The following is a 27,032-nucleotide window of genomic DNA, read 5'->3' on the forward strand; positions in this document are numbered from 1 at the left end:
GGATAGACTGTGTAGCAGAACAGCAAAAAGTTTAGAGGATAGGCAGAGCTTTAAGAATAGTAGTCCTGAGTGAAGCTTTAGATAGTGACTTTGAACGTAATCATTTTATTTTCTCCTCTTGTCTAATATTTCTTCTGGCTGGACAATAAGGTGCAGCTTTTATTAAACCACAGAAGTGGCTCCAACTCTTATCTTGCTAAAGGGAAGAAAGCGGCAGAGGTCAGCAGCTGGATGCATCTGGGCCAGGAAAGGAAGACCGAGCGCAGCGGAGCGGGTGAAGCATCCCTTTGTCCAGGGGGGTTTCGGGAAAGGCTCGTGCCTGCCCCTCGGGGGAAAGGGGAGATGAAGAATTTGGGGGGGGGGGGGGGGGGGGGGGACCGCAGCAGTGACTGGAGCTCTGCCACGCCGCGGTGTGTCTTCGTTCCGCGCGTACACACGAGGGGTTTCAGTCCTGCTCCCCGCGGTCAGTTCTGAATGCGTACCCTAACCCGTAACACGCGCTGTCCCTTCCTTTGACGCCCACCCTCCCCCGCCTTACGCCGTTCAGGTAAGGAAGGCAGCGCTCAAACTCAAGGGTGGACCCCACCGCCAGGTGCCCCCCACACGGCCGCGGCACGGGCGGGGCGGAGCCGACGTCCCCCCACCGCCCACGGCGGCACCGGCACCGCCCCCGCCCCGCCCTCCGTCCGCGCACACGTGCTCCTCTCCCGCCACAGCCCTCCCGCCCCTCCGCTCCCCATTGGCCGGCCTTACCGGGAGGAGGCGGCCGCACCCAATCAGAGGGCAGCGCTCAGCCCCGTCTCCCGCTCGCCGGCGAATGGTGTTTAAGAGCAGCGCCGCGGGCCGGTGACCCGAGGTGCCTTTGGGAGGCGGCGGCGGGAGGTGACACGGGACCGGGGCCGGTGGGGGGTGGCGGCCGCGGGCCCGTCCCGGTCCCCGCCCCCGCCCGGCATGGCAGGATCGCGGGGGAGCCGGCCGGCGCGGCGCTCCTCCCGGGCTGGCGGCGGGTGCTGCTGGGCGCTGCCCACGGGGCTGCTGTGCGCCTACGGCTTCTTCTGCAGCGTGCGGCCCTCGGAGCCCTTCCTCACCCGGTACCTGCTGGGGCCGGACAAAAACCTCTCCGAGACTCAGGTACTGCGGCCCGGGTCACCGCGCACCCCCGTCTGGGTGTCTCTGTTCGTGTTCTCCTTGCGGCACGTGGGTGCTGGGGGTTACCGCGGGCGGCTGCTTTTTTTTTTTTTTTTTTTTTCCGGTTCCTTCTCTCCCCCCAGGTGTTCAATGAGATTTACCCGGTGTGGACTTACTCCTACCTGGCACTGCTGTTCCCGGTGTTCCTGGCCACAGACTACCTGCGGTACAAGCCCGTGGTCCTGCTGCAGGGCCTGAGCCTCATCATCACCTGGTTCATGCTGCTGTACGCCGAGGGACTGCGGGCCGTCCAGTTCCTCGAGTTCTTCTACGGGATGGGGACCGCCACCGACATTGCCTATTACTCCTACATCTACAGCGTCGTCGATGTCAACCTGTACCAGAAGGTCACCAGCTACTGCCGGAGCGCCACCCTGGTGGGCTACACGGTGGGCTCCATATCCGGGCAGGTCCTCGTGTCAGTGGCAGGATGGTCCCTCTTCAGCTTGAACGTTATCTCCTTAACCAGCATATCCATTGCCTTTGGCACAGCTTGGTTCCTGCCGATGCCACAAAAAAGCCTTTTCTTTCACCATGTCTCAAGTCAGCAGCTCAGTTGGGAAATGAAGGTCATGGACTGTAAAAATGGATCAGCTGTTCAAGATCATCCCAAAGTGCAGAGGGCACCTGGCTGGGACGATGAGACAAAAGTTCCCTTAAATGGGGAGGGTCATTCAGCAGAGAAACAGGTGAGCTGTTGTGAGCCCTGGGTTTACATAAGTAAAAGCTGCAATACTGACGTGGTTGCCATGCGTGCATATGTGCATACACGTACACAGCAGTAGAGATGTAATATCCAACAGCGAAAAGTATCCCTTTGCTTATCCCACTTCCTTATTTATGGCACAGGAAAATTTATTCCTGGCTTCCTTTTTCTGACTGAGCATGGTAGGCTGCTCCTTAGGTTTTTTTGAAGTTGTTCTGCAACTCATAAGGCTGTGATTAAAATTCTCTGGGCATCAAATTGCTGTTCAACGGTTCAAAGCAAGGGACATCTCTGGGGCATTAAAAATTGTGCTTATGTCCAAATTCTGCATGTGCTTCTGGATACACACTGTGACTTGCAGAAACAAAGTAATTCTTCCTGCACTTGTGTTTTGAAAACACTTGTTATTTCAACTGTTGTGCAGTAATAAGCTGTGTAGTAATTGGGTTTTATCTTATGATCCTGGAAGGAAACTGTAGTAGTCCTCGTGAGCACTTAGTCTGACACTGATTAGTTATAGATGGACAAAATATGGATAGATCACAGGAAACACCTTTGCATAGTAAGAGCTTAATACAGCCCACAAGAGCGCCAAGGTAGTGCCCCAGCTTGTGGCTTTTGTGGACTATGTAACCTCTAACAAAGTCACTCATATGGAAACAAGCGTGCCGGTGAGATGCGTTGGGTCCCACAAGGTGACGCACGGGCAGTCTCCAGTTTTGAGTCCCGGTGCGTGCGTGCAGCTGCCTGCAGGGCCGGTCTCTGCCACGCCGCTCTGGGTAACGCAGGCGTACGGAGAGCCTGTCGCGGCAGGGGGGGTTCAAGGCTGTGGGGAGAGGTCAGCCTTGCTCCTCGGTCCTGAGGAGGTTGTGCTCCTTCTGAGAACAAGCCAGAAGGGAAGCCTGGCTGTTGGTTTAGTCAGCTAATGGGTATTTTGCTTAGCAAGTAAGCAATGGTTAGCTGGCTCAGGGGAGGCAGCATCTGGGGCTGCTTTCAGCTTCTTCCAGCTACCGCTGGGAGTTAAAGGTATTAACATTCCAGGGAACTAATCCTGCCCCATCCAGCACAGTCTTCTGTGAGCAAAAGTATTTTTAACTGTTATACTTGCATGCTGAAGGGTATTTAAGACAAATTCTGTGCCAGTAATGACTGAAGTGTTAATATCCCTTATCGGTTCCTTTTGTTTATCTTACTCCCATCCTGTGAGAGTGAGGGTGGTTCCAAACTAATGGTGTATATTTTAAAAAAAAGGAGCAAGTACACTTGCATAACTATCCAGAGTTCAGTTATACCGGGTGCTAAAAGCTGAGAAGCATTGGCATGTGGTGATAATCCTTCTTACTAAGGTAACAGCAACCATATTTCATGAACATAAATGAATGGCTGTAGGAATAATTGCAACGAAGCAGCATCGCCAGGTGGCGGGAGGGTGGATGGGCCTTTCCAGCTTATTGGGCACATGCTTGGGTTACATGTGCCGTATCAGTTTTTGCAGCATATGGAACAGTTCCCTTCCCTGGTTTTCCTGCATCTAAACTTGAGCTTCACGTGTAACCTTCTGTGGGGGAGTTACGTTGCTAAAGTTGCACTGCTGCCAGCTGACCTCTTCCCAAGTTGTTCTGTCGGGCTTTGGAGGAACGGTGTCCGCATGCGAGGCAAGCGTTTTGCCATTGGCAAAGCACCAATGGGACTGTGTGGTATTTAATAAAATGGAGTTCAGGACAGAGTTAGGCTATGGTCTTTGGGGATTTTAGTGGAAAAGCCTTAAAATTAGTTTTATTACTCGTGGAGAGTAGTCTTTCCCAGGCACACACTGCATGATTCCCCCGGGGAAAAGGCACGCTGCCAAGAGCCCAGAGTTGCTGCTGCTGACTGGAAACCACTGTGAAGCTGGACGTGAGATGGCACAATGTGCAGCGGCTCAGTACTGCGACAGTGCTGTATGTTTCCCTGCAGGGAATCCAAGTTCACGGGGGCTGGAGATGCTGGGTGGGCCTTGGGGACTCTGCCCAGTCTCGCATGAAGTAACCATGCTCTGACTTACACGAGAAGGGTCTCGCCTGTCTACAAAGGCTCTGTGGGTGTGTGCATGCGGGAAATGAAATCAGCAACTCCGTCTACAAAGTAAAGATGTACTTGTTTCCTCTGCTGCTTTTGGCATAAAATGGTTAGGCTGTAACAGCCTGTACATTTTCATTTTCATTTGTTGTCATCCCCTGTTGCTAGAACTGATCTTTTTTAAATTTTTTTCAAACCACTTCATGAGTGCCCCCTTTCATGCTCTTTCTAGAAAGATTTGGAGGGGAAAGCTTCATCTCATGCCATTTATCAGAGCACCTGTATATACAGGAGCTGCCATTGGTGATAGCAGTGTCTGGCGGAAGTAGCTTCTGTTTCTCTCCAGATCCCCAGGCAACATATCTCACCTTCTCAGAGCCTTGGCAAACATTAGCGGGTAGAGAGTGGTGTAATGAGATTTCTTCTTTAAATATTCGTAGTCCCTGATTGCTACTACTAAAGAAAATTGACGTATTTGTGGGAAAATATATTTATCTGGTGGTTTTCATGTTCCTTGCACTACCAAATCTGGCTGAATTTGGATGCGCACTTAAAAGTGTCAGTGATGTTTTTGCCCTTATGATTTCAATGACTGGCTTCTGATCCTGTCTCTCGTCAAAGTGGATATCATGTCCCATTTTCCTGTACCTCTGGTACCCTTCAGTTGCTCACGCAGTACTTCTAATATCTAGCAGTTCTTGTTCTCTGCTTGAGAGACAGAGATCGAGAAGGTGCCTGGGACTGAATCCTTCCTCTGCACCTGAGGAGACGGCCCTGGTTAGGGCAGAGACCAGCGGCTGGGACTGTGGCATGGGGAAGCTTTGTGTTCATGACTCTGTGGAGATTTGTGTCCAAGAGTGGTACTGTCATTCACCAGTGATCAGACTGCTTGAAAGGGGCAATTTTGTGGAGCAGTATGGATATTTGTAAACGGTGACTTAACATTTCTCTCCCCTTCCTTCTCCAATCCATGCAGGAGCAGAAAGTGGACATTGTAAAGGTGCTCAAAGATCTCTGGCAGGACTTCCTGCAGTGCTACTCCTCCCAGACCATGCTCTGCTGGTCCGTGTGGTGGGCGTTGTCCACCTGTGGCTACTTCCAGGTCATCAACTACGCTCAGGGCCTGTGGGAGATGGTGCTGCCTTCTCGCAGCATGGAGATCTACAATGGAGCCGTGGAGGCGGCCTCGACACTGCTAGGTAAGCTGCTACTGTAGCTCGTGCTCTCCTGGGAGCAATGCCTTGTGTCCCTCAGGGTTACCAGAGCACAGTTTGGAAGTGTCTTATGTTCCCCCGTGCATGCAGGAGAGGCAACCTCAGCACTTGGGGTGAATCTTCAGTGACGTGCATGGTACTCAGTGTTGAGTTCATTGCTGCATGCAGCCCTGATTCTTGTAATCCGGAGCGTAGGTGTTTAAAGGAGCCTGTCAAGTCAGTCTTCATTCTGAAACATTTGGCAGAAGGCTCCAGGCGTGTGGCTGACTGTTCTTGGCTGCCACTATGGCAGTAGGGTTATGCTTGTTTTAACCTCAAGGTCAAGCTCAGGGTCCTATGGGTTTATTGCTTTTTCTTTCCCTGGCAGCGTAGGGAACGTATGAAGGTTTCCTGTACACACGCAGCATGCAGTGAGCCACGTTTAGTCATTTCAGCACTAATAAGCTGAAAAGCTATAAAGCTATTAAGATGAAAGAAGTTGCTTGACTTGAAAGGGCCACATAGGTCAGTCAACACAAACATTTGTTTATTAAGTTGTTTAATAGTGTTCCATTACTAGAACTAGGACAATAGCTTTTTAATATAGCTAACGTACCCTTGCAGAGGCTTTCTAGGTGTTGCTGCAGTATGTTCCTTTCCTTTGATGGAGTCATCATTCCACCATCTGCTGTGGGCATCGCCTACTTGGGGGCAAAAGAAATGAAGGTACACAAACAAGGAAGGTTTAGGACTTTCTTGGGCATGCTCAGCTCTCTCTTGGAGTTCAGTGGGAAGCTGTGGCTGTTTTATAGTTCTAAAAGCTGGTCTACCACCCATTGTTAGTTGGGTTTGAAACTGTCGGCAACTTGATTTTGAATACTTTGGCTATTAAACTGTCTTTGGTGTATTAAACCTGCACTTTAACAGCATGCAGTTGTACACTGTTCCTCCCTTCTAGCATGATGCTGTGGCTCCTATTTCTTGTTTGATTTGGCTTTGTCCACCGTCCTGCCTTGGTCCCAGGAAGGAGAAGAACTGCCGTCAAGGGGAAGAGGACCCATACATAGCCTGGCCAAATGTGGGCAGATTTAAAAGAAAAAAGAGGAGTATTCTTCAGACCTTATTATGAACATCTTTGATATCAAGATCTTATTTTTTTTAAAAGACCTGTGGACAGTAGACTTATTGGGGGAAATGGTGGTTGGCGCTAGACTCACGGAAAACTGAAGTTTTTTGTTTTCCATTTTGATTTTTTTTTCTCTAGTATGATTTTATAAATGGTTGAATGATTTTGTGTGATGTTTTCTGAAACCAAATTAGCCTCTGTCCTTGAACAGAAAACCCTTCTGGTTAACACAGATTCATTGCTTGGAACAAGTGAAGTTTAACAAAGTAATAATCTCAACTAAAAGCTTGAAGTATATGACAAGACTGGAAGGGACCTGTTAAGGATGAGTATCCAGTGATCTGATTTCCTAGGCAATAGTGCAAATGCTCTAACTTCTTCTGATTTCCAGTTTGCATTTATTAATGAGCAGTTTGTTTATCTCTGACTTCATGCCAAGGCTGTATTTTAGCACAAAATTGTCTCATTCTAGTCTATCTATAGATACCTGTTCTTTGCTCTGGGCCAAAGAAGCCAAGCTTTTCTAGTTCTTCTTTGGTAAAGTTAAGCTCTTCATTTACTTCATCATCTTACTAGCTCCTCTTTGTACCAAACCTGCTTTGAGTTGCATTCTTTTTGGAGACAGATGACCAGAGCTGCACTCAGCTTTTTTCAGTCAGATCTCAGACTTGTAGAAGAATGTTGACACTCTTCACTTTTGTCCCTTTACTAGAAACACCTTTCGTGGTGCATCCCAGATCTGATTTGCCATTGTCATGGCTCTTAGTAATTCTGTGCTCAGTTATGAGCAATGTTTGGCAACCTTCTTGCAAGAAGCTGTTGCCATCCCTGCCTGTACCTGTGCTGTCCTGCAGAAGGGTTTGAGTAGAGCGTGGTGACTCGTGTGGCTGTCAGCTTCCTGTCCCAGGCAAGATAAATGATATTTCTTCTAGTGAGGCCAACCGACTGGTAAGCTGCATCCCTGCACCTTCTTGGGAATGTGGCAATCCTTTATTGAGTTGGGATGTGAAAGCTCTGAATCAACTGTAGGTATCTAACTGCAGGACACAGATTGTTTATCTTGTCATAATTAGGTATCAGGCTGCTATAACCTTGAGACGTAGGGGGAATATAACCTCTTGAGTCACCATGAGATCCCCAGAGAGCGATATCGGTTCCTGAATTTCAGAATTGCTGAGATGGTAGAAAGAAGGGTCTAGGACTTAGCTGCTTTTTCATCTCAGGGTTTTACTACTGAGGGAGCCAGTCTTTCAAAGAGCAAAATGTCAGTCAGGTAGTGTCACAGCAGGCCCTGGAAAGAAGAGTTTAGTGGGGGGGAAATAAATTCCTTCCCCTTGGCATAGCTACCTTCTTCACTAGTCCGCAAGATTGATGCGAGGTCTGACAGGATTGCAGGCTTGTACACACTGATGGTACATAAGGAGCCTTCGTGTGCTTGAACGGTTTCTAAGATAGCAGGCCAGCTGAGAGCTGCAAAGAGCTTAGATGCTGCACTGTAGCACTTCTGCACAGTGATCAAATGCTGAATACAATCCTGTTTTTCAGAGGTCTCCAGTAAACCTCCCTTTGTCAGTATGCTGTTTGTCTAGTTTGCTGTGTATAGTCACTTGCAGCGTTGTTGTGCTGTTGGTTGCTATTTGACTTGTTTGCAGAACAGGGCCTACTTCAAATGGGAATTTTCTTGTAATACGTATTTGGGCTTCTCAGTAGTTACAACTGTGATAGCGCATGAAACATACCTTGTCTGCTTGTTGACTTGCATGAAATATCACATGCTTTCTATCCTGTGATCTGTCTTCTCTCTCCATCCTCCCTTTGTAAAATCCAGCAGGAATTACAAACCTGTTCTGGCTGTAAAGGATTGTTCTTGCACAATCAACAATGCATGATTGTAACTTGTGATTAGGTTGCATCCCGGGAGATGGGGATTTGCCCCCTGCTCTTACTTACTCTTACAGCTCAGCATGAAGGTGACAGTAAATGTAGGTTTTTCTGCCTCCTGGGAGAGAGCTCTAGCAGCTGTCTATCGAAGTGGGTAGTGTCTTCTTCCCTCCTAACCCCGTAAAGCACCACAAAATAATTAGCTGAGTGCTTTTGAGAACCAGGGTTTGCATTTCTCTGTAGCCCAATTGACAGCACTGCTACGGTCAAGCATGAAGGGCAGAGTGGCAATGGTCTGAGTCCTGGGGCTGTTGTGCTTCCGAAGCCAGGGAGGAGACTTCAGGCGCAGTTGGTATTGACCTATTGGGGGTTTTTCCTATTCCTGTAAAAGTGAATGGGAGTTTACAGCAGGTTTCTAGGTGAGGGAGAGGTGAGGAAAGAGAGCTGCTAAGGTCTGTACATTAGTGCCCTCCACTTCAATAATTTTTTGGCTATTAGGGGATGTACAGCTTCTAATACACAGTCTCCAAATTGCTGCACTTGTAATAACTAACAGTTATGCTTTCCTTCCCCTTATAGGAGCTGTTGCAGTGTTTGTTGTGGGTCACATAAAAACATCCTGGGCAATGTGGGGTGAGGTGGCACTTGCCCTGTTCTCCTTTCTTATTGCTGCTGCTGTATATATCATGGATACCGTTCGTAACATCTGGGTGTGCTATGCATCATACGTTGTCTTCAGAATTATCTACATGCTGCTAATCACAATAGCAACGTGAGTATCTTTTTAATGTAAATAGCTCTCAAGGTTACAGCTGGTGTGAAAGCTGGCATATTTTCCATGTAATGAAGGTCTCTCCTACCAGGAATTTGGAAATCTGTTGCAAGGGTTTGTGTTGTGATTCAGGTTGGAAACTGAGGCACAGAGATATATTTGGCTGGCAGCCTGCCCAGGCTCAAAAGTCTTATGACACTAAAGTGACTATTTCTAAATACTAGATAGTGCTGTTTGCCAGGGGAATGTTTTTCATAAACACGGCTGGAGTGAAGTGTTAACAGATGAGGAGAGGACAATGCTTTGCCTGTGTTGAAGTGTCAGCTTTCCCTAGCCTGTAAGGAGGAAAACTTCTTCGATGTTATTTGTTACTTTAGGGAGGAAAAAACAGTTGTTGAACCACACACACTTAACCCCTGTAATACACCTCAAGCACAATACAAAATGCTGAAACTGGTAACTGCAAAAGGAGTTCTGGTAAGAAGGATGCAGGAGATTATGGACCACACTGCAGTAGGCTGATGCTTTGAGACTGCCGACAGCTCTCTGGGATCAGAGCACGCTGTGTTTTCTCTGCCTGACAAGACCCTTTAGCTGCATCGGACGGGAGTGCTGCTTCAGTAAGGCTGAAACCCGCAGAGCTTCCAAAGGTGTTTTTTTAGCCTTTTAGATCTCTCTGTGGGTCTTTCCTAGCCTCTATGCTAGTCTGTCATGATCCTATTTAGAGAAGTACATTGTCAGTGTGAGGTAATTTAGCTGTGGAAAGTGTTGGACCAGTCTATGTAACTCTTCAGGTGGCATACTCGTCTTGCCCAGAGATGTTCCTCCAATTCTTCCATTTCCCTGCTTTTTCCACGTTCTTATGTTTCTGGACATCCCTTTCTTTCCAGGTTCCAGATCGCTACAAATCTCAGTGTGGAGCGGTACGCCCTGGTGTTTGGGGTCAATACTTTCATTGCCTTAGCACTTCAGACTCTGCTCACTTTGATTGTTGTGGATGCCAGTGGGCTTGGGTTGGACATCTTCACCCAGGTACAGTAGGCTTTCCTGGCTTTACTGATGGGAGGGAGGAAGGTGAACCAGGCTGTAAAGTTTGAGTCAAAGGTTTGCCGACAGAGAAATAACTACAGATTCCTGATATTTTAGAAGAGGAAGGGAGCTCATGTGTTAACCTTCTTACAAATTTGGTAACTGCTTGGTTTAACCACTTTTTTTTTTTTTTTCCCCCTTTCCCTTTCTCTACAGTTCATGATTTATGCCTCTTACTTTGCGGCCATCTCGCTGGTGTTCTTGGGCAGTGGCATATACAGTATTATGAGAGCTTACAGAAGACAAGAGCAGATGCAAAGCAGATCTCCTGAAAGCCAGTAGTGTACCAACTGAAGACTCTCAATGGCTACATATGAAGATATAGGTCTGTTTTTTAATCTCTGCCTTTTCTTCCCAAGGCAGTCACCCTAATGGTATTTGATCTGTATTTATACTATATTAGTAGCACATTTTAGAAGGTAAATGTATTAGCTCTTACGTAAGTAAGAACAAATATCTTCTTTCTAAAATGCCTTTTGTTCTTCTGTTGCATATATGGGATGTGCAGCAAAGAACAGTTAAGTTCTCTTAAAGACTGAAAGCCTTGGGAGGTTTTAGTCTGAGGCTGCCATTGAAGAGGCAGCTTCATGATTGTCTAGTCAACCGCTACTCTCTGTCCCTGAGGTGCTGCTGCAGGGCAGAAGTGAGGGCACACTAACAGACCTCTCTGTGGAGAGCCCCAGGCCTGGGACAGGAGGTGGCCTTAGGCCTGTGCTCTGCAGCATGGCTCTCCTGTGCCTGCCCCATGATGCTGGATGCTCTGTTTTGAGGGCTAGTACACTTAGGTTTTTGCGTACGCACACGCTTCCTTGAGTTGCTCGTACTGTTTCTGCTGATCCTGTCTGCCTGCCGCCACTGCCAGAGTTTTACCATAGCTGATCGTGGTGCTTTCTCAAAAACTTAACTGTGTCCTGGGGCAACTTGTGACACCGGTGAATTGGCTATCAGCAGTGCTGCCTGTGCCCAAGGGACTGGAAAGCTAGAGGGGAAGCTTAGAGGGAGTTTAAGTAGGCAAAATGCTTATCTGAGGGACTCTTGGACATCCTCGCCTTTGTCCTCTAGGACTGCAGGGGCCTGTGATTACAGGAGTCGCTGCCTCACGACCCTGGAGTGTTTCAGTGCGATGGTGGATGTTAGTACAGCACTGAGAAGGAAGGTGACTTGCAGGATTTTAAGCTGTTTTTTGTGACCTTGGAGAATGGTGACTGTGGTGACTAAACAGACACCTTCAGTTATGGTAGTTAGCAGGATAACTGCCTGAGGTTTTGAAAAATGCTGAATTCTGGTCTATCAGCTTTCCCCCTTATTTTAAAATGCCTTTATGCTTCTGGTGGGTCTCTGTCAACTACTTCTACCTCTTCTTTCCACCTAAGCAGGACAATGAATGTTTAGAGTGGGCAGTTCTTTTATTTTTTTCCAGTCTAAGCAATTTGGGATTTGCCTCATACCTGGTTTTTAAAAGTAATTTATTTTTTCCAAATTGCTTCAGCGCTGGGAAGGAGTTGCACAGAGTTGTCCTGGGCTCGGGCACCTGAATACTCAGGCACTGTGACCAGTACAGCAACAGATACCGGTAGTATACTGTGGACTGTCCCTGTTGCTGTGCTGGTTGTGGTGAGTTTCAGTGTATGGGAGAACTGGCAAGGGAGAAGATGCAATGCAGCGTGCGTCCCTCCATGCCTTCTCTCTGTGTGCTGGTTAGAGCTTCTCCCAGTCAGAGCCTGAAGCAGCAGCTCTGGTTCATCGCTTGCTTTTACCGCCATGGAGGCTTTGTAGCATCAGGGTTGGGAAGGCTTCTCTCCCCTGGCTGGGACAGGTACGGCCTTTCTCATCACTGCGTGAGCCTCAGCCTTTACCACGTAAGGGGAACAATTAACGTGTTTGGGATGTGCTGCGTGGGGTCTGGGGAGCCCTTCCAGGCTGGCTGCTCAGGGGAACCCCCTCCTTAAACCTTCTCTGTGTTTTGCAGCCTGCCTCCTAAAACATCCCCCTAAGCATAGGGGCTCAGATGTACTGGCGTTTACACGTGTAAACTTAACTGCCTTATCCTGAAATGGAAACTTGAAGCCACCCATGTATATATTCCTTTCTTTACTGTTTTTTGGTTTTAAAAAAAAAAAAATCTGAAGCCATGCATACTAGCTGATGAGCTGTCCTGGAAAATGGATAGTAAGCGCACATCCTGTCCTTTGGGTTCCTTGGTCTGATGGAGTGGGTCTACAGCACTTGTGTCAAGTGACCGGAAGAAGCAGCTCGGTTTTAATCAGTTTTCGTACAGAGAACAAATCTTTGATGGGGAACGACCCAGTTATTTAAAAACAAGTAAAAAACCTAATGAATTACAGCAATAACAATGATTTTTTTCTACCAAAGTAATGAAACTGTGGTGACTGCAATAGAGAGGCATGCTACACCGTGTGCGTCTTCAGCCTATTAATGTATGGAAGCAACACCTGGATGTTGCTCAGGTTCCTACACTTGTGCTGTTGTTGTGGTGATGAGGTGACTATAAAGCCTGTCTGGAGCTGTATGCAGAGTTACTGATGCCTATGAAATTCTGTAAACATGTTGACGCTGTTGGTTTCTAATGGAATAGCTATTTTTGTTAAATAAAAATACTCTGAGATATCCTGTGTGGCCAGTGTGTTTTGTGTTTTGATACCTTGCTAATCCACAGCGCTGCTGCTGCAGTTGACTAATGCAGGTTGTTCAGACCATCTTTGTAACAAAGAGGTGGAAAAAAACCAAACAAACAACCCCCCCCAAAAAACAGGACAAACCATGCAAAAAGAGTCAAGTCTTAAAGATTATAGTTGTTGACTGTTTTGTGTAGGTTTGTAGAACTCTGCAAACGTCTTGGGTCTTGCACTGAGGAACCTTAATTGCTGAGCAGTTCAGAAATACCGCGGTTCCAGTGCAGACTAGTCCAGTGGGGGAGAAAATTACTCAGTGGTGCAGGATAACCCTGCTCAGGAAGCATCAGTCTCGCTGAGGGTGACTGTAAGGGAAAGCAGGTCCCTGTTTGCCATGCAGGAGGACCTTTCTAATGACAAAATTGAGGCCTTAAGGTTGAAATGCTGTAAACTCTCCATCCTGGCCACCCCCATGCTTGACTGTCTCGTGCTTCTAGAAGAGATGGCTTGTACCTGATAGTACAGCCTGGGCTGGAGGGGAAAGTGCTCTGACTATCTGCTGCCACTATGATGTTGTTCGGTGTGGGTAGTAGTCCAAGCAGCTCTCTGCACATCCAAAACAAGAGAAAATGGGTGGTCTGGGGGGAAAAAAGGAGGTCTAGGAAAAACTGCTGTTTTTACAAGTGTTGCCTTGAGAGCTTTATTGCTGAGGCATGAGTGATAGGACTGTTGGTATGTCAGGCTTGCTCTGGATTTCATTCATCTGCCTTCTCTGGGAGAATACAGGAGTCAGCTGTGCAGGGATGAGCTTCTTGACAGTGCAGGGGTTTAAACATCCATTTGCATAGGGCAGGAAGGTAACTAGTAGCTCACACAAGGTATAGCATTACCCTTTAAGGTGGATTTAAGTGTTTCATGTGTCTGGTGCTGGTGAAAGGTGCTGTGACAAGAATCCTGAGGCTACTGTTGCCTGTGAGGGAAGCAGGTCCACGTGAACTGTGGCAATCCTCCTCGCTCCTCCCATCGCATCCTGCCACGCTGTGTACAGCTCAGAGCGCTGAAAAGGGACACCCAGCTACTGTCAAGGAGCTGAATTCCTGCATTTGCGAAACAGCACACGGTGCGGTTTGATGCAGATGAGATAAATGCTATGCACAGTTGGGGTGTCTCCCTGCGACGCTGTGCCTGTTTCTTTGTTCCAGTTGATGCTGGGAGCTGCTGGAGGTAAGTGTTACCACCAAATCTGTGTATCCCGCACCGGGCTTGCCGTGATGCTGGTAAGATGTGGCACGGTTCCTAAGCTTTAGGGTCACTGTTAGGGGGGAGAGGCCAGGTGCTGGGCTTGTTCTGCCTGAAAGGTGAGGAATAGTAAGAGCTGCCAGAGGCTCCTGTTTTAGGAGCAGCAACCGCTGCTGTCCCCCTGGGCTAGCACTGGCCGTGTCAGCCCACCAAGGCATGGCGGGGTTACTCTCAACCGTGCTGTGGCTGCTTGCGCGTGTGAAACAGCCGGCTGGCTGCTCTGGCAGCGCTCTCGGGGAAAGGGAAGGGCTCCACGCAGAGGTGATTACGTTTGCTTCTCAATGAATGTGATCGTAGCCAAGTACTGGGAAGGAAAGAGGGACTTTGGTTATGGAAGGGGCAGGAGACTGGGAGCTCAGGACCTTGATCCCAGCAACTCTTGACAGTGTCAACTGTTTCCTACACAACATATGGAAGGTGTTCAGGTGCTTGTTTAACATTGCTCTGGAGGTGTTATGCAGCCTTCTTCTGTCAAACATACTCGCTCTGTGTAAATTAGTGTTCGCTAAACACAGTGTCTGATGCATTAGTGACATAGAGAAGAACAACCAACGTGTTGGGGCCTGTCCTTGGAGCCCGGCACTGCTTGGCTAGTGTTTCCGTTGTGTTTTTTCAGGACTGTGTTCTGTAGCTCCCGCACAGATGGGAACATCTAAAAATCTAAATTTAATAACATATGGGTTAATGAATGCATGCATGAATTTAGATTGACCCTAAGATACCATTACATTATGATTACCAAGCATTACCAAGCTCGGTCTTCCAGCAATGGGGTGTATTCCCTAACAATCACACGGATTTGTAATTAGTCAAATAAAGCATCTCTTGTGAACAAAAGGGGTAGCACTGACTTGTAAGATGAAGGGTAGTCTTACGATAAAAGCAGAGCATAAAGCTTTGATGCTGTGTACAGTTCTCTTTGTTTTAGTCTGCTATGAACTTGTCAAAGCCACCTGTCTGCAAAACATGGAAAATCCTAAATTCAGTGTATTGTCTTCAAGCACAGGATAACCGCATGTCCCTGGGTGAGGTCAGTGGTTGAAGTTTTTCCAGGTACAGCGGGAACCACTGCCAAGCAGGTACCCAAGTGTTATCTTAGGTAAATATCAGGGAGCCCTTCCAACCCACCGAAACCAATGTCAACCCTATTTCTCTTTCTGGCTGTATGATGTGGGATTAGCAGCAACCCTGAGGTCATGGAGTCAAACCTCCTCCTGTGATGTGTGGCTGTCTTCAGAGACCTCCTGACCCCCACCTTGGAGGGGTTTAGCTTTCTGCCCTGCGTTACTGTGAGTGAAAGGGTAATTCTACCTGTCTTACTCTGAGAGTTATCAACGCCCCGGCTAAATCTATTCACGGCTGTTTTCTGCCCATATTTGCTTACGTTAACATTAATCCTTTAGTGCAGGGGACGTGTTGCCCTCTGAGGCGTTTGGCCGCCTGGTGCATTTGTAGACTGTCGTCCCCCACTTTGCTGGGCTATTGTATTCCAAACTGGGGGCTATGGCCGCGTGTGGGACGGTGTGACGGGCACCGTGTCAGCGCCACGGCGAGAACAACTCCTTTCCTCCACCCTGGGGGGGCCATGCTGCCAAAGCCCAGGCCCATGTGCCGGCGGGAGGGCTGAGGGAGGTTGTCCCCCAAAACGTGGGGCTGGGAAGCCATGCTGCACAAGCCGTGGTCATTCTGGTGGGCGTTCCCTCCACCTTTCCAGCGTCACCAGAGGAAAGTTAATGGCCTCCATTGTATTTCATGGCATAAAGACCAGGGAGGTTTTTACGCGTCAATCCCAGACCCCGAGGAAGGACCAGCCTTGGTTCAAACTACGCATCTCAGCTCCACTTCCCCAGCCCTGCACGGCCGGGGCTCCTGCTCCTGTGCAGAGGGCTGCCGGCAGCATGGGGCACCTCCCCTTGCTGTTTGGTGGCTTTTTCCAAAAAGGGATTTATTCAGACTGGGTTTTGGTGGCTTTTTTCCCTTCTTTTTCACATTTCAAAGTTCTGGGAGTGGTGTGTGATTAATGCAGAGGAGCACCTCTTTGGAGATGCAGTGCTATCTTTATTAACAAAAGCTCAAATTTTGACACCGATAGCTTTTGGTCTGATCAAATTGCTCATCACCAGCTCGAGCATGAATAATACACTGCAAAAACTGCCGATGCTCAGGCTGCTCCCAAACAAGTGCATACTCTGACAGCATCAAAAGGCTTTCAGCTGGCCAGGGAAAGCCGCCTGCCGCGCTGCTGCCCTTCTCCTGGGCGCTCACGTCTGTGGGCCCCCCCCCCCAGCGCTCTGCTTCGCTTTAATTTCCGAGCTTTAAGTGAAATTTTGTAACGCAAAGGAAAAAGAAAGCGCCTTCCCCTAAGGGGCCCTCAGACCCGAAAATGGGGGACAAAGCCGGGGGTTGGGGGGAGGCCGCTGCGCGCGGAGGCCCGTCTCCATGGCAACGGGGCGGTGCCGCCTCGCGAGCGCGCCCATGCCCGCGCCCGCTGCTACTTCGGCACCGTCGGCAGGAAAAAGGTGTGGACGGGGCGGAATTTGGTCCTCGGGGGCCACCGTTGCTGCAGGAAGGTGAGCAAGGGGGGGCGGGCCCCGCTGCTGCCATGGCAACGCCGCCGGGCGCACCGGCGGGGCGGGCTGGGCCTAGGTGGGCGGTGGCACCGGTACCTCGTCCCCCGGGCCAGGAGGGCAGCGGCGGGATCTGGCCTGGTGGGGCCGCGGTGAGTGGGGTGTCCGAGACAGGCGGGAGCTGGCTCCCGCGGGGAGCTGGTAGTACCGGTGAGGCGCACGGCGGCCGCACCTGCCGGCTTGGGCCCGGGCTGACCCCTTCGCGGGAGGCTGCCACCGGCTGCACACGGCCGGCCCGCCCGCCCTTATTTACCACGGCCCGGTGAGAGGTTGCTTCGCCTGCTCGCGGGTGTCGGTAGTAATCGCCGTGAGGCCGTGTCTGCAGGGCCGCTCCCAGGCGGCGCGGCGCGGTGCGGTGCGTGGTTTGCCGAGCTGCCCGAGCAGAAGCCGCCCGCCTTGAAATGCGGAGCCGGGTGCTGCTGGTCCCGCCCGCGGGGGTGCACCGGACCGTCCCCACCGTAACGGTGTTGGGTTCGGGTTTGTGCATCTGTTATGCGTGTGTCTTTTGGTACAAAGTGGCAAAAACCCGAAAAGTCCATCGCTGTCTGCCCTCGTTTTGTTGTAAGGGTGCCTGGCCCGTGCCTGAGTATAACCCCGTAGGGGTGTTGCTAAGCTTTGCAGAACGATTCGGTCACAGAATACACACCCCCACCCCTAATTAGAATAGAAGCAGGTGAAAATGAAGACTTGAGATTTTCTGAATATTTCTGGTCCCTGTTAAAGCTGAAGCACTTTAATCTTTAGTTTGTAAGACCCTAAATAGAATAGGAGCCGGTTCAGGAATTTCTTAAGGAAGGTTATTATCTCTTCAGCCGTGACTACTTTATATTACAACAGAAGAGGCTGATTTTTATGCTGCTCCCCTTTATTATATGTATCCTAAATAAATGGAACGGGTTTCAGTATTTGTGGTGTTGAGTGTCACAGACCGATGTGAATGTGTTTTGCTGAAGGCACAATTCAGCTTTGTAGCTTTTGTGTCTGCTTGCTATAATGAAGAAGTTAAAGAGAAATAGCTCTTTTGTGCTGAATATGTACTAGAGCAAAGTAACCTCCATTAAGAACTTGGGTACATGTCACCTCCCAAACCAATGATATTTGTGAAGGAAGGGGCATTTCCAAGCAAAAAAGGATTACATGTGGCATGAGAAGAGGTGCAGGAAAAACATGATGGAAATAGACATGGTGTGGAAAGCTAAGACAATGGTCCAAACAAGTTTGAAAACTTAAACTCTGAGAAATCTAGAGTGATTCTCATGGCAAGTGGTGGATAAAAAGAAGTGAATTAGGAGGAAAAAAAATGCCAGATTTTCTTGAACAAAATATGGATGAAACAAAAAGAAAAACTTCTATAATGTTTGTTTACAAATAAGTTTGCAACAAAAGTGCCTGGCTTTATTACCATTCTTTCCTCTTAAACAAATCTTGACTAAATATGGGGTCTAAAAGAGCAGCGCTGTTGTCAAGCACGAAACACAGAATTTTAAGAAGTGGAGCTGGTATTCATGTGAGTAAATAACTGAGAACTCCAAGATAGTCATCAGAATTTAAAACAAAAGCTGGAAGGAATTTAAGCAGCATCTTCTGGATGGAAAAGTTTTTACAAAATGCATGACAAAGTGCTTAGACTGAGAAGTCAAGGTGACACCCTTGTCTGGAAGGGCAAGATGGTCACACCGCAAGTTCTGTCTTTCTGTTCCCTGGCCATCCAGGGTCAGAGCTAATTCTTACATCCCATATTGTGTTGTATGCTAATGCTCGCATCAGGATCTTTTAGTATGTTGTAAATGACACAGATTTGTCCTACTAGAGAGACACTTAGAAGTGGCACCTTCCAGCCTACAGCAGAGGGTACAAAGAGAATAGGAACTTTTGAATAATCAACATGTCCTTCTTTTATGTTGCTTTTGCAAACAGTAATAAGCAAATTAGGGAAGAAATGATGAGTGACTAAAGCTGTAAAAAGAGCAGAATCAGCTTTCTAGGTTGATGTGTGTTCCATGTGTCTTTAACCCGTTTGTGTCTTTAGATGGAGACACATGTCTTCAATTGAGTGAGCTGAGCTGAGAGGTGGCAGGCAGTCAGCCTGGACCTCCAAGCACTGGCATTTAAGCAGTCCTTCAGGAGCTGTTGGCACCTGTGTGCTCTGCAGTCTGAAGATTGTTTAAAAGATTCAATCCTTGTAGTGGCTCATCTTCAGTTTTCTCATGAATATGACTATATCCAGCCTGATTAACTGGTTACTGAGTATTTCCCATTGTTGTCCTCCTCAGAAATTCAAACTAGAACTGAATCCTTTTCCCAGCAGTCTCAGTTGGTGTCTGCATGACTTTCTTTACCCCTAATACTAGTGGAGGTGATATGGTTTGAAAGCTAGCTGCTTGTAAATGTTCAGTCAGTTTAGTAGAAGGTTCCTGTCAAGAGTCCAATGAATGTCGTCTTGTTTTAATATGTCATTATGGGAAACTTTTTGATAACTTGATCTACTGTAAGCCACAACATGGATCTTCTAGGACTTGTGCATCCCACGTCTTTGCAATGTAATAAACAAGTTAAGATTTCTTTAAAGGAAAGTGGGCCAGGCAGATATAAAACAACAATGTAAAACACACCTGGGAGCATTGAAAGCTGGTGGTACTTCTAATAAATATAAAGTAGCGAACTCTTTATTAAAGGATGGGACTAACAAGAGATCATGAGTTCTAGTCTTGGCTCTGTCAGAGACTTACTGCAAGACATTGAGTAAGCCACCTCAGTTTCCTTTGATTCAAATCTTCCCCTAGTAGTTGGAGTTGGAAATGCCAAACCCATTCATGTTTATAAACTATTAGTCATCCTTAGTTCTGAGGTGCTGTGGCGCTGTCTAACGTGGTTGTGTTGATACTGCTCGCAAGCTTGATGTGGGTGACTTAAGAGATATCAATGTTCTATATTTGTCTGTCACTAGAGTGTTAAAACAATTTTTTTTCCTCTCCTTTTTATAGTATTACTCTAACACATCACCAAAATGAGTGAAAAGGAGGACCAAGGAGATCCAGAAGATATGGGTGATTTAACAGAAAGTGGAGAATATGAGGATGACTTTGAAAAAGACCTCGAATGGCTAGTGAATGAAGAAGAAAAAGAAAACCTTGGTGTAAAAGAGGTATTTGTTAAATTAATGCTAGTTGTCTTATTTAGAAGACAAAATTGAGTAATATTTGGAATCATAAGCACAAAATTCAATATGGGTTGAAATGTGTAGGTATATTCACTAAATTTTGACAAGGAAGTTTATTTGGAATTATAGTGAAAAATAATTCAGTGAAATGGTTAGTTTGGTTATAATTGCCTTAAACCAGGAAATTCAGTGTTTGTTGAAAAGAATATATTTGTTTCAAAGGACTTCTGGGTTCGTTTAAGTGTTTGTACAACACACATTGTTCTGTTTTTATGCTGTCACTGATCACTTTACTGCGCAAGCTATGGTTAGTTAAACTTTGTGCAGATGTGAACATGGAGAAACTGCAACAGAGTTGTTAGTGCCAAAAAAGCTATTAGTTATGACATGCACTATTTGACAGCCTGTTTTATAATTAAGGTAGTTAGTACTGCTCTTCTCTCTTGCTGTTTCTTTTCGCTTTCTCTAATACTGTTCTTTGTTGGGAGAATAGACGAGTTTATTTTAATTTTTTTAGAATCCTGAAAAAAATGAAGAGGATATTGAGGCACAGATTGTTAAAGTTGCAGACAACTTTGAGGAAGACAATGGCAAAATGGAAGAAAATCCAGATCAACTTTCAAAGGCAGATGTAGATGTGAAAGCGAGACCCTCCCATGAAGACAGTTTGGAAACCAGGTCTGATATTAAACAGGGGGACCGTGTATCTGATACTGATAGCGAAAGCTCTTTCCAGGAATCCAAGCTGGAAAACCAGCAGGAACTAGATGAGGAAGAGGATGAAGAAATAAAGCGTTACATCTTGGAAAAGATTGAAGAAGCCAACAAACTGCTGGAGAATCAGACTCCTGTGGATCAGAACAGAGAACGGAAATTAAAATTTAAAGATAAGTTAGTGGATCTTGAAGTTCCTCCTCTAGAAGATGCTGAAGTTTATAAAACTGACCTTGCGAGAGGAGATGATGTTTCAAATAGGCTATCTCGGTTGCATATTTCTAATGAAATGGGACAGGAAAGCACATCACTTTCACCACGTGCTGGCAAGGATGAGGAAAAGAAGGATAGTAAAATCCTAGTGGAAAAAGATGGGAAGTTTGAACTCTTAAGTTTACGTGATATTGAAAGCCAGGGCTTTTTGCCCCCAATAAGTGTTTCTTTTACTGATATTGAAACTCAGCATGTGTCTCCAAAATCTTCACACTACGATCCTTTTGGCACTGTCTCTCGAATGAAGGAAGTACCTCCAGTACGACCAGGAGCAAATTCTTTTTCTCCTGCTGGAGAAGAGTCTGTGTATTTCCCCAAGCCTCCATCTAACCCTAAGCGTCGTCCAAATTCTGCTATCAATGCTGCAAGAGGTCTGGGAAGACGGAAGACTCCGCAGAGAGCGCAGTCTGCAAATGTGCCCGTGAGAAGCTCCACTTACTGTCTTTCTCCAAGACAAAAAGAATTGCGGAAGCAGTTAGAACAAAGGAGAGAAAAACTGAGGAAAGAGGTAAAGATACAGAGGCAACAAGTAGATCACAGTGACCATCCTGTTCCTCTGCTTCACAGAGACCACATGTTCAGGGCATTTACTCAATTTTTCCATGATAAAAGGGCAGTAACAACAACAACATTATTATTAATATTAGTATTAGCAGTTTGTACAGAATCTCTCAAAACTCCTTTCCTTAAAAGGAAGAAAAACCCACAGAGTGGCATAGGATCATGCCTTGCTTACAGGAGAAATCAAATATTTGTTTAATATATCCTTGATAAATAGGCCTTCTTCTGCTATATTGTACTTACAGCTTTTGCCTATTGACTCTCTTTCTACCTAAGTTCCATTACAGGCCCCCTGTTTACTGGAACGTAGCACATGGTATCGCATCTCCACAGATTACACTGCAATGCGGGAAGTTAATATTAACCACAGCAGTGCAGGTGCACATTTGGGGCCTCATGAAGTATGAAATAGGCAATTATCATATGGGAGAGTGTTCGGTCATAAAATAAGATTTACGCAGGAGAATGACTGTGAGAACTAGGAACAAAGCAGGGTGTGTTTAGCATGTATGGAAGATACAGCTGACTTCAAAAATGGCATGCCTTGTTGCTTGTATAAGACGCCTGCAGGTAAAGTCACGTCGACTGATAATATAACTGGATGCTTTCTTCCTGTAAAGGTTTTGCATGGGTGAGTGTTCTAAGTTTTCACACTGAGTTTGTTGCAGAGTAGGTTATTTTCCCCTTTTTCTGTTAATGGATAATACTTTTCCTTCTGGTTTGGTTTTACCTGGGTGCTACACAGAGGACAAAAAGAAGAAAATATTCCCAGTACTGAGGTTATTCTTCTTATATCTATAAAGGGCAGTAATTTAAAAGAAAAAAAAATCTATTTTAGAAAATCAAATCAGTATCTTATGTATTACTGGGGAAAAAAACCCAAAACAATCCCTTTTAATTCTTTCTCAACTCTTTATTCAGAAAAAAATAGTATTTAATAGAGAGTCAGCCTCTGACAGCTGTAACAGGAACTTCAGAAATCTTTACCAAAAATTTTAAAAACTTAGACATTTTGCTTCACTTTGTATTATGATGATACAATTGCAAAAAGGTAGCTTACTATGTATGTTGCTCTATAAAAAGAGCATGGAAGCATCTACCATTTTTCCATGCCATGATGTTCTAAGTAAGCTAAGTGGCTTCAAAGTTGCTTTCTACCCATGGAAATAGGTCTGGCCTGCTTCATTTGAAAAGTTTGCTGAGGCTTAGCTCAGTAATGAGGGGTATGAAATGTGAAGAGTTACTGACGTGTTTTCTTTGTACGTACAAGACTAGATCTCTTGACACCATTCTCTGCGTATTTGAAGTAAAAGGTAGTGTGGTGGAGGTAAGGAAGGTTATTTTCCTAACAGTGTGTGCTAAATCTCTTCCTCTGTTGGCTGACTTATGAATAGGTAAGAATGTATTTCCTTATTTCTTCATTCTTGAATGGAGTTCTTCCATTCTGTGATGGATTTCACAGGCACGAAACATTTCTAACATTACTGGAATCCATCTGCTTCATTTTGGTGGGGTTTCTGTCAGTAAATTTGGAGGATAGTCTGGAAGTTGTGTGTAGGTGGGAGGAACCTCGTCTATTTGTAAGAAGAATAGATTTCTCAGAGTGTTGAAATGAGTGGGGATTGTAGCTTTTGTGTCAAAGAGTCAAAACCTGGTAGAATGTCCTCACCAGCTTTCTGAAGTGTCGTTTGAAACGTTTCTTCTCTTTGTAGTTACTTGCCGTTAGCTAAAACGTGATTAACAATTACCAAAAAGTTTTCTCAATTTTGTAAAAATCATTTTGTAAACTTGAAAAGGCTATTATTACTTCTTAAGTGAATACATTACAACTTTATGTCCAGAGAAAAATCCTTATTTATAAGGTAGTGCCTGCAGTCAGTAGGTAGTTAAGTAGTGTTTAGGGGTCCAACAAGCCTGAAAGTTTCGTTCATTTTTAAAATGCATTAGTTTAAATTGGTTTTAAGTCAGTCAGAGCTATTGGGCAGACTTAATTTTGAAAGTCTTCCTCTGTTGCTATTGAAATGTCTGTGAGTTGAGTTGTGTCATGGAAATGGAGGTAATCACAAAATGGGTTAGACTGAAAGTATCTGAATGTAACCTGAACTGCAGAAGTGCTCAAACTTGTTTCTTCCTAAAAGTAGTATCCACTATGATGCAATCATCAAGTATTCCTGTTTCATCAGTATTTTTGTGTCTTGTATCAAATGGCTTATTTATTGTCTATTGTGATTAAGATGATTCTCTTAAAAACTAAGTTTATTCACTCTTAATCCATTTAAGGAAGAAGAAAAGAAAAGGGAACAAGAAGAACAGAAAAGAAGAGAGAATGAGATGGTTTTTAAAGCTTGGTTACAGAAGAAGAAAGAACAAGTGCAAGAAGAAAAGCGAATTCGTCGTGCAAAGGAGCTAGAAGACTTGAACAGCAAAGTAAGATCTCCCTAATGTAAGACTGGGATCTATAGCGCTCTTATTAAATAGGAAAACCAAATTCTAATCCTGTGTTTTTAGCTAAGCATATGAAAATTTACAGTCACAGGAAATGGTTTTGTTGCATTGTTTTCAGTGAAGAGCTTGGCATGTTTAGGATTGTTCTGCTTGGCAGGGCGGCTTGTGTCGTAGAAGCTGCATATACAAACTTAATAGCTATAAAATCACAGGAGATACTGTGATGCTCCTTTTTATCAGGAGAATGACTTGATTGAACCCTGCAGTGAACAAGCAGCCAGAAAACCCTTCGAAGTGTGTTCTTTACCATCAGAACTTGTTGGCAAGAAGTTAATGCATGTGACTTGACCAAAACCCGATTCAGATGCTCTGTTCTAAAGTTCCTCTGCCTTGCAGCAATGGGCTTGTGTGTTGGGTTTGCATGGCAAGGTTTTGGTAGCGGGGGGGCTACAGGGGTGGCTTCTGTGAGAAGCTGCTAGAAGCTCCCCCTGTGTCTGACAGAGCCAATGCCAGCCGGCTCTAAGACAGGCCCGCCGCTGGCCAAGGCCAAGCCAATCAGCGCCTCTGTGATAACATATTTAAGAAGAAGAAAAACACTTAGGGAGAGAGAACTTTTGCAGCCGGAGAGAGGAGTGAGAAGATGTAAGAAACTCTGCAGACACCAAGGTCAGTGCAGATGGAGGGGGAGGAGGCGCTCTAGACACCAGAGCAGAGATCCCCCTGCAGCCCGTGGTGAAGGCCATGATGAAGCAGGCTGTCCCCCTGCAGCCCATGGAGGAAGGATGAGGGGGTGTAGAGATTCCACCTGCAGCCCATGGAGGACCCCACGCCGGAGCAGGTGGAGGCACCTGAAGGAGGCTGCGGCCCGTGGGAAGCCCATGCTGGAGCAAGTTCCAGGCCGGACTGGTGGACCCGTGAAGAGGGGAGCCCACGCCAGGGCAGGTTTGCTGGCAGGACTTGTGACCCCGTGGGGGACCCCACGCTGGAGCAGTTTGCTCCTGAAGGTCTGCACCCCGTGAGAGGGACTCCATGCTGGAGCAGGGGAACGATGAGAGGAGTCCTCCCCCTGAGGATGAAGAAGTGGCAGAAACACCGTGTGATGAACTGACCGTAACCCCCACTCCCCGTCCCCCTGTGCCGCTGAGGGGGGGAAGGTTGAAGCCGGGAGTGAAGTTGAGCCCGGGAAGATGGGAGGGGTGGGGGGAAGTGTTTTAAGAGTTGATTTTATTTTCTCATTCCTCTACTCTGTTTTGCCTAGTAATAAATTAGATGAATTCCCTCTCTAAGTTCGGTCTGTTTTGCTTGTGACGATAATTAGTGAGTGATCTCTCCCTGTCCTTATCTCAACCTACAAGCATTTCGTTATGCCTTTTCTCCCCTGTTTGGTGAATGAGGGGAGTGAGAGAGCGGCTCTGGTGGGCACCTGGCCTCCAGCCAGGGTCAACCCACCACAGCTTGAAAAGCTAAACTCAGTATTTTTTTAAAACATACTGCTTTGAATTCTTGCTCATATATATATATTCCATGCCAGATTGGCATACGCTTCAGTTTGCTTATAAAGTATGTTTCATGGATGGGAGATGCCAACGGAGTTCAAAAAACTATTATGATTAATATAAAGGTTATCTAATGATATATTTTGTATACATGTGTTGTGTTTTGGTTTGGTTTTTTTTTTTCAAATAGGAGAGGAGCAGGAATCCAGAAGAAGCCTTCAAGTTATGGCTTAAAAAAAAGCACCAAGAACATATGAAAGAAAAACAGATGGAAAATTTGAGACGCCAAGCTGAGGGAATTGCTTTTTTCCCAAGAACAGAGGAATGCAACAGAGCCTTTAAAGAGTGAGTAGGGTCATTCCTAAGGAATCATTTTTGAAAATTTTGTAGTCTATCAGCTTAAGACTCTAGTCATTTTATGGTACATTCTTACTGCTGAAGTCATTATTGGGTTTTGGTGGGGGTCTGGTGTTTTGTTTGTTCATGAATATGCCCTGATAAACTTATACCTGAGCAAAAAAAATCTGTTCCTTGATGTTGTTTGTTCCCTGTTGTGAAATTACTTGTCAGAACCTGAGCCGAAAGAGTGAATTGCTTCTGCTGAAAAAGGGAGATCCTTCTCCCCTACCCCTTTTCCACCTGTTCTGGAACAGGCTTGGGTTGATTCAGTTCATTTAAATAAGCAGAAAGTTCATCCAATTAAATGATTTTTTTTCCCCCGTCAAGTCCATGAATTCAATCAATCAGCTCAACAAGAGGGGGGAGGTAAAGATGCATGCAGAAGCAGGAGAATGGGGATAGAAAAGTAGCACCTCCCATGTTTGGGAGTGGCAGGCTTTTAGAATGGCTCAGCTATGACACCTAACTTTATCCTAGGTGACTCTAGTTAAACAGGGGCAAGTCTCCTTTGAATGGATGATGTAAAACTTTCAATTGCAACTGTCAGTACTTCTAGTCCTCCTTCTCCCTCCACAGATGGCTAAAAAGAAAGAGAGAAGAAAAACGAGCAGAAGAACTGGCTGCTAAAGAGAGAGCAAGGCAGCTTAGATTAGAAGCCAGAAGAGCAAAACAGATGCAGAACATCCACTGCATTAGTTCAGAGCCTAAAGCCTTTCGCTTCACAGACCACTACAGCTGAAAGTTCCATGTAACTGCAGAGTTCTTTGGGCAACCCTCTCCATTTTTATGGCTTGAGCTTTTACTCTTTACAGCTACTGACTTTTTGTGGTGTTTTTAAAGCTTTCAAGCAAGTTTAACAATTCCCTTCACTGACAATGATTTTTACTACCTATTTATTTGTAATTTTGTTGAAAAGCCTGCTTTTCTGTATAACTCAGGGATCTTCTTGGTTTGACCAAATTAAATGAGTGTGACATCTATATACAAGGGTGGCAAATACACATTCCTGTCTTTAAAAGGCACTTTATGCTCAACTCCACCATGAATTCCTGGATGCGGGCTATTATGTGAAATGTTGAATTTTTGCTGGGTTAATATTGCTGTTTGCTGCTGCTTGTGATGAAGACTGTACAAGGTGTTATGTTGTTGGAAAATGCTGTTTCTTGTACCACTTTCTCTTGATCTGCTGACCAGCTGTTAATTCTGGCTGGACCAGAGGACTATTTTCAGGAAAAGTGGTTACTGGAAGGCTAACATGTATGTGAACATGCAACAGCTTTTGAAACTTATTTCTGTGAGTCATATCCAGTAATTTTCTATTCCATTAAATTAAAAGGTGGTGTGAATTATAACCTTTACTGGTATCAAGGAAGCTGGATTCCCTGTATACATGTCCATTTTTACTAAATTAT

The 27,032-nt window shown here is 46.0% G+C and overlaps 2 protein-coding genes across 4 annotated transcripts; both read left to right on the plus strand.

Moving 5' to 3' along the window:
- Positions 1–839: 839 nt before the first annotated feature.
- SLC19A2 (solute carrier family 19 member 2) lies at positions 840–12,641 on the plus strand. The gene is made up of 6 exons (XM_054804746.1): positions 840–1,131; positions 1,272–1,877; positions 4,929–5,151; positions 8,732–8,924; positions 9,815–9,956; positions 10,170–12,641. Exons 1-6 carry the CDS (start codon positions 952–954, stop codon positions 10,293–10,295), a joined length of 1,470 nt encoding a protein of 489 aa, XP_054660721.1. The 5' UTR covers positions 840–951; the 3' UTR covers positions 10,296–12,641.
- A 1,094-nt stretch (positions 12,642–13,735) lies between these two features.
- CCDC181 (coiled-coil domain containing 181) lies at positions 13,736–27,022 on the plus strand. Of its 3 annotated transcripts, none has more exons than XM_054836181.1 (6): positions 13,736–13,870; positions 19,557–19,717; positions 20,250–21,227; positions 23,561–23,707; positions 25,412–25,566; positions 26,197–27,022. In XM_054836181.1, the coding sequence occupies exons 2-6, from the start codon at positions 19,580–19,582 to the stop codon at positions 26,357–26,359; spliced, it is 1,581 nt and encodes a 526-aa protein (XP_054692156.1). In that variant the 5' UTR covers positions 13,736–13,870; positions 19,557–19,579; the 3' UTR covers positions 26,360–27,022. The 3 variants fall into 3 exon arrangements, with proteins under 3 accessions (XP_054692156.1, XP_054692157.1, XP_054692155.1); XM_054836182.1 differs by lacking the exon at positions 13,736–13,870 and adding an exon at positions 16,427–16,515; XM_054836180.1 differs by lacking the exon at positions 13,736–13,870 and adding an exon at positions 16,532–16,664.
- The last annotated feature ends 10 nt before the right edge of the window (positions 27,023–27,032 follow it).

This window comes from Grus americana, chromosome 1, assembly GCF_028858705.1.
Source record: "Grus americana isolate bGruAme1 chromosome 1, bGruAme1.mat, whole genome shotgun sequence".
NCBI lineage: Eukaryota > Metazoa > Chordata > Aves > Gruiformes > Gruidae > Grus > Grus americana.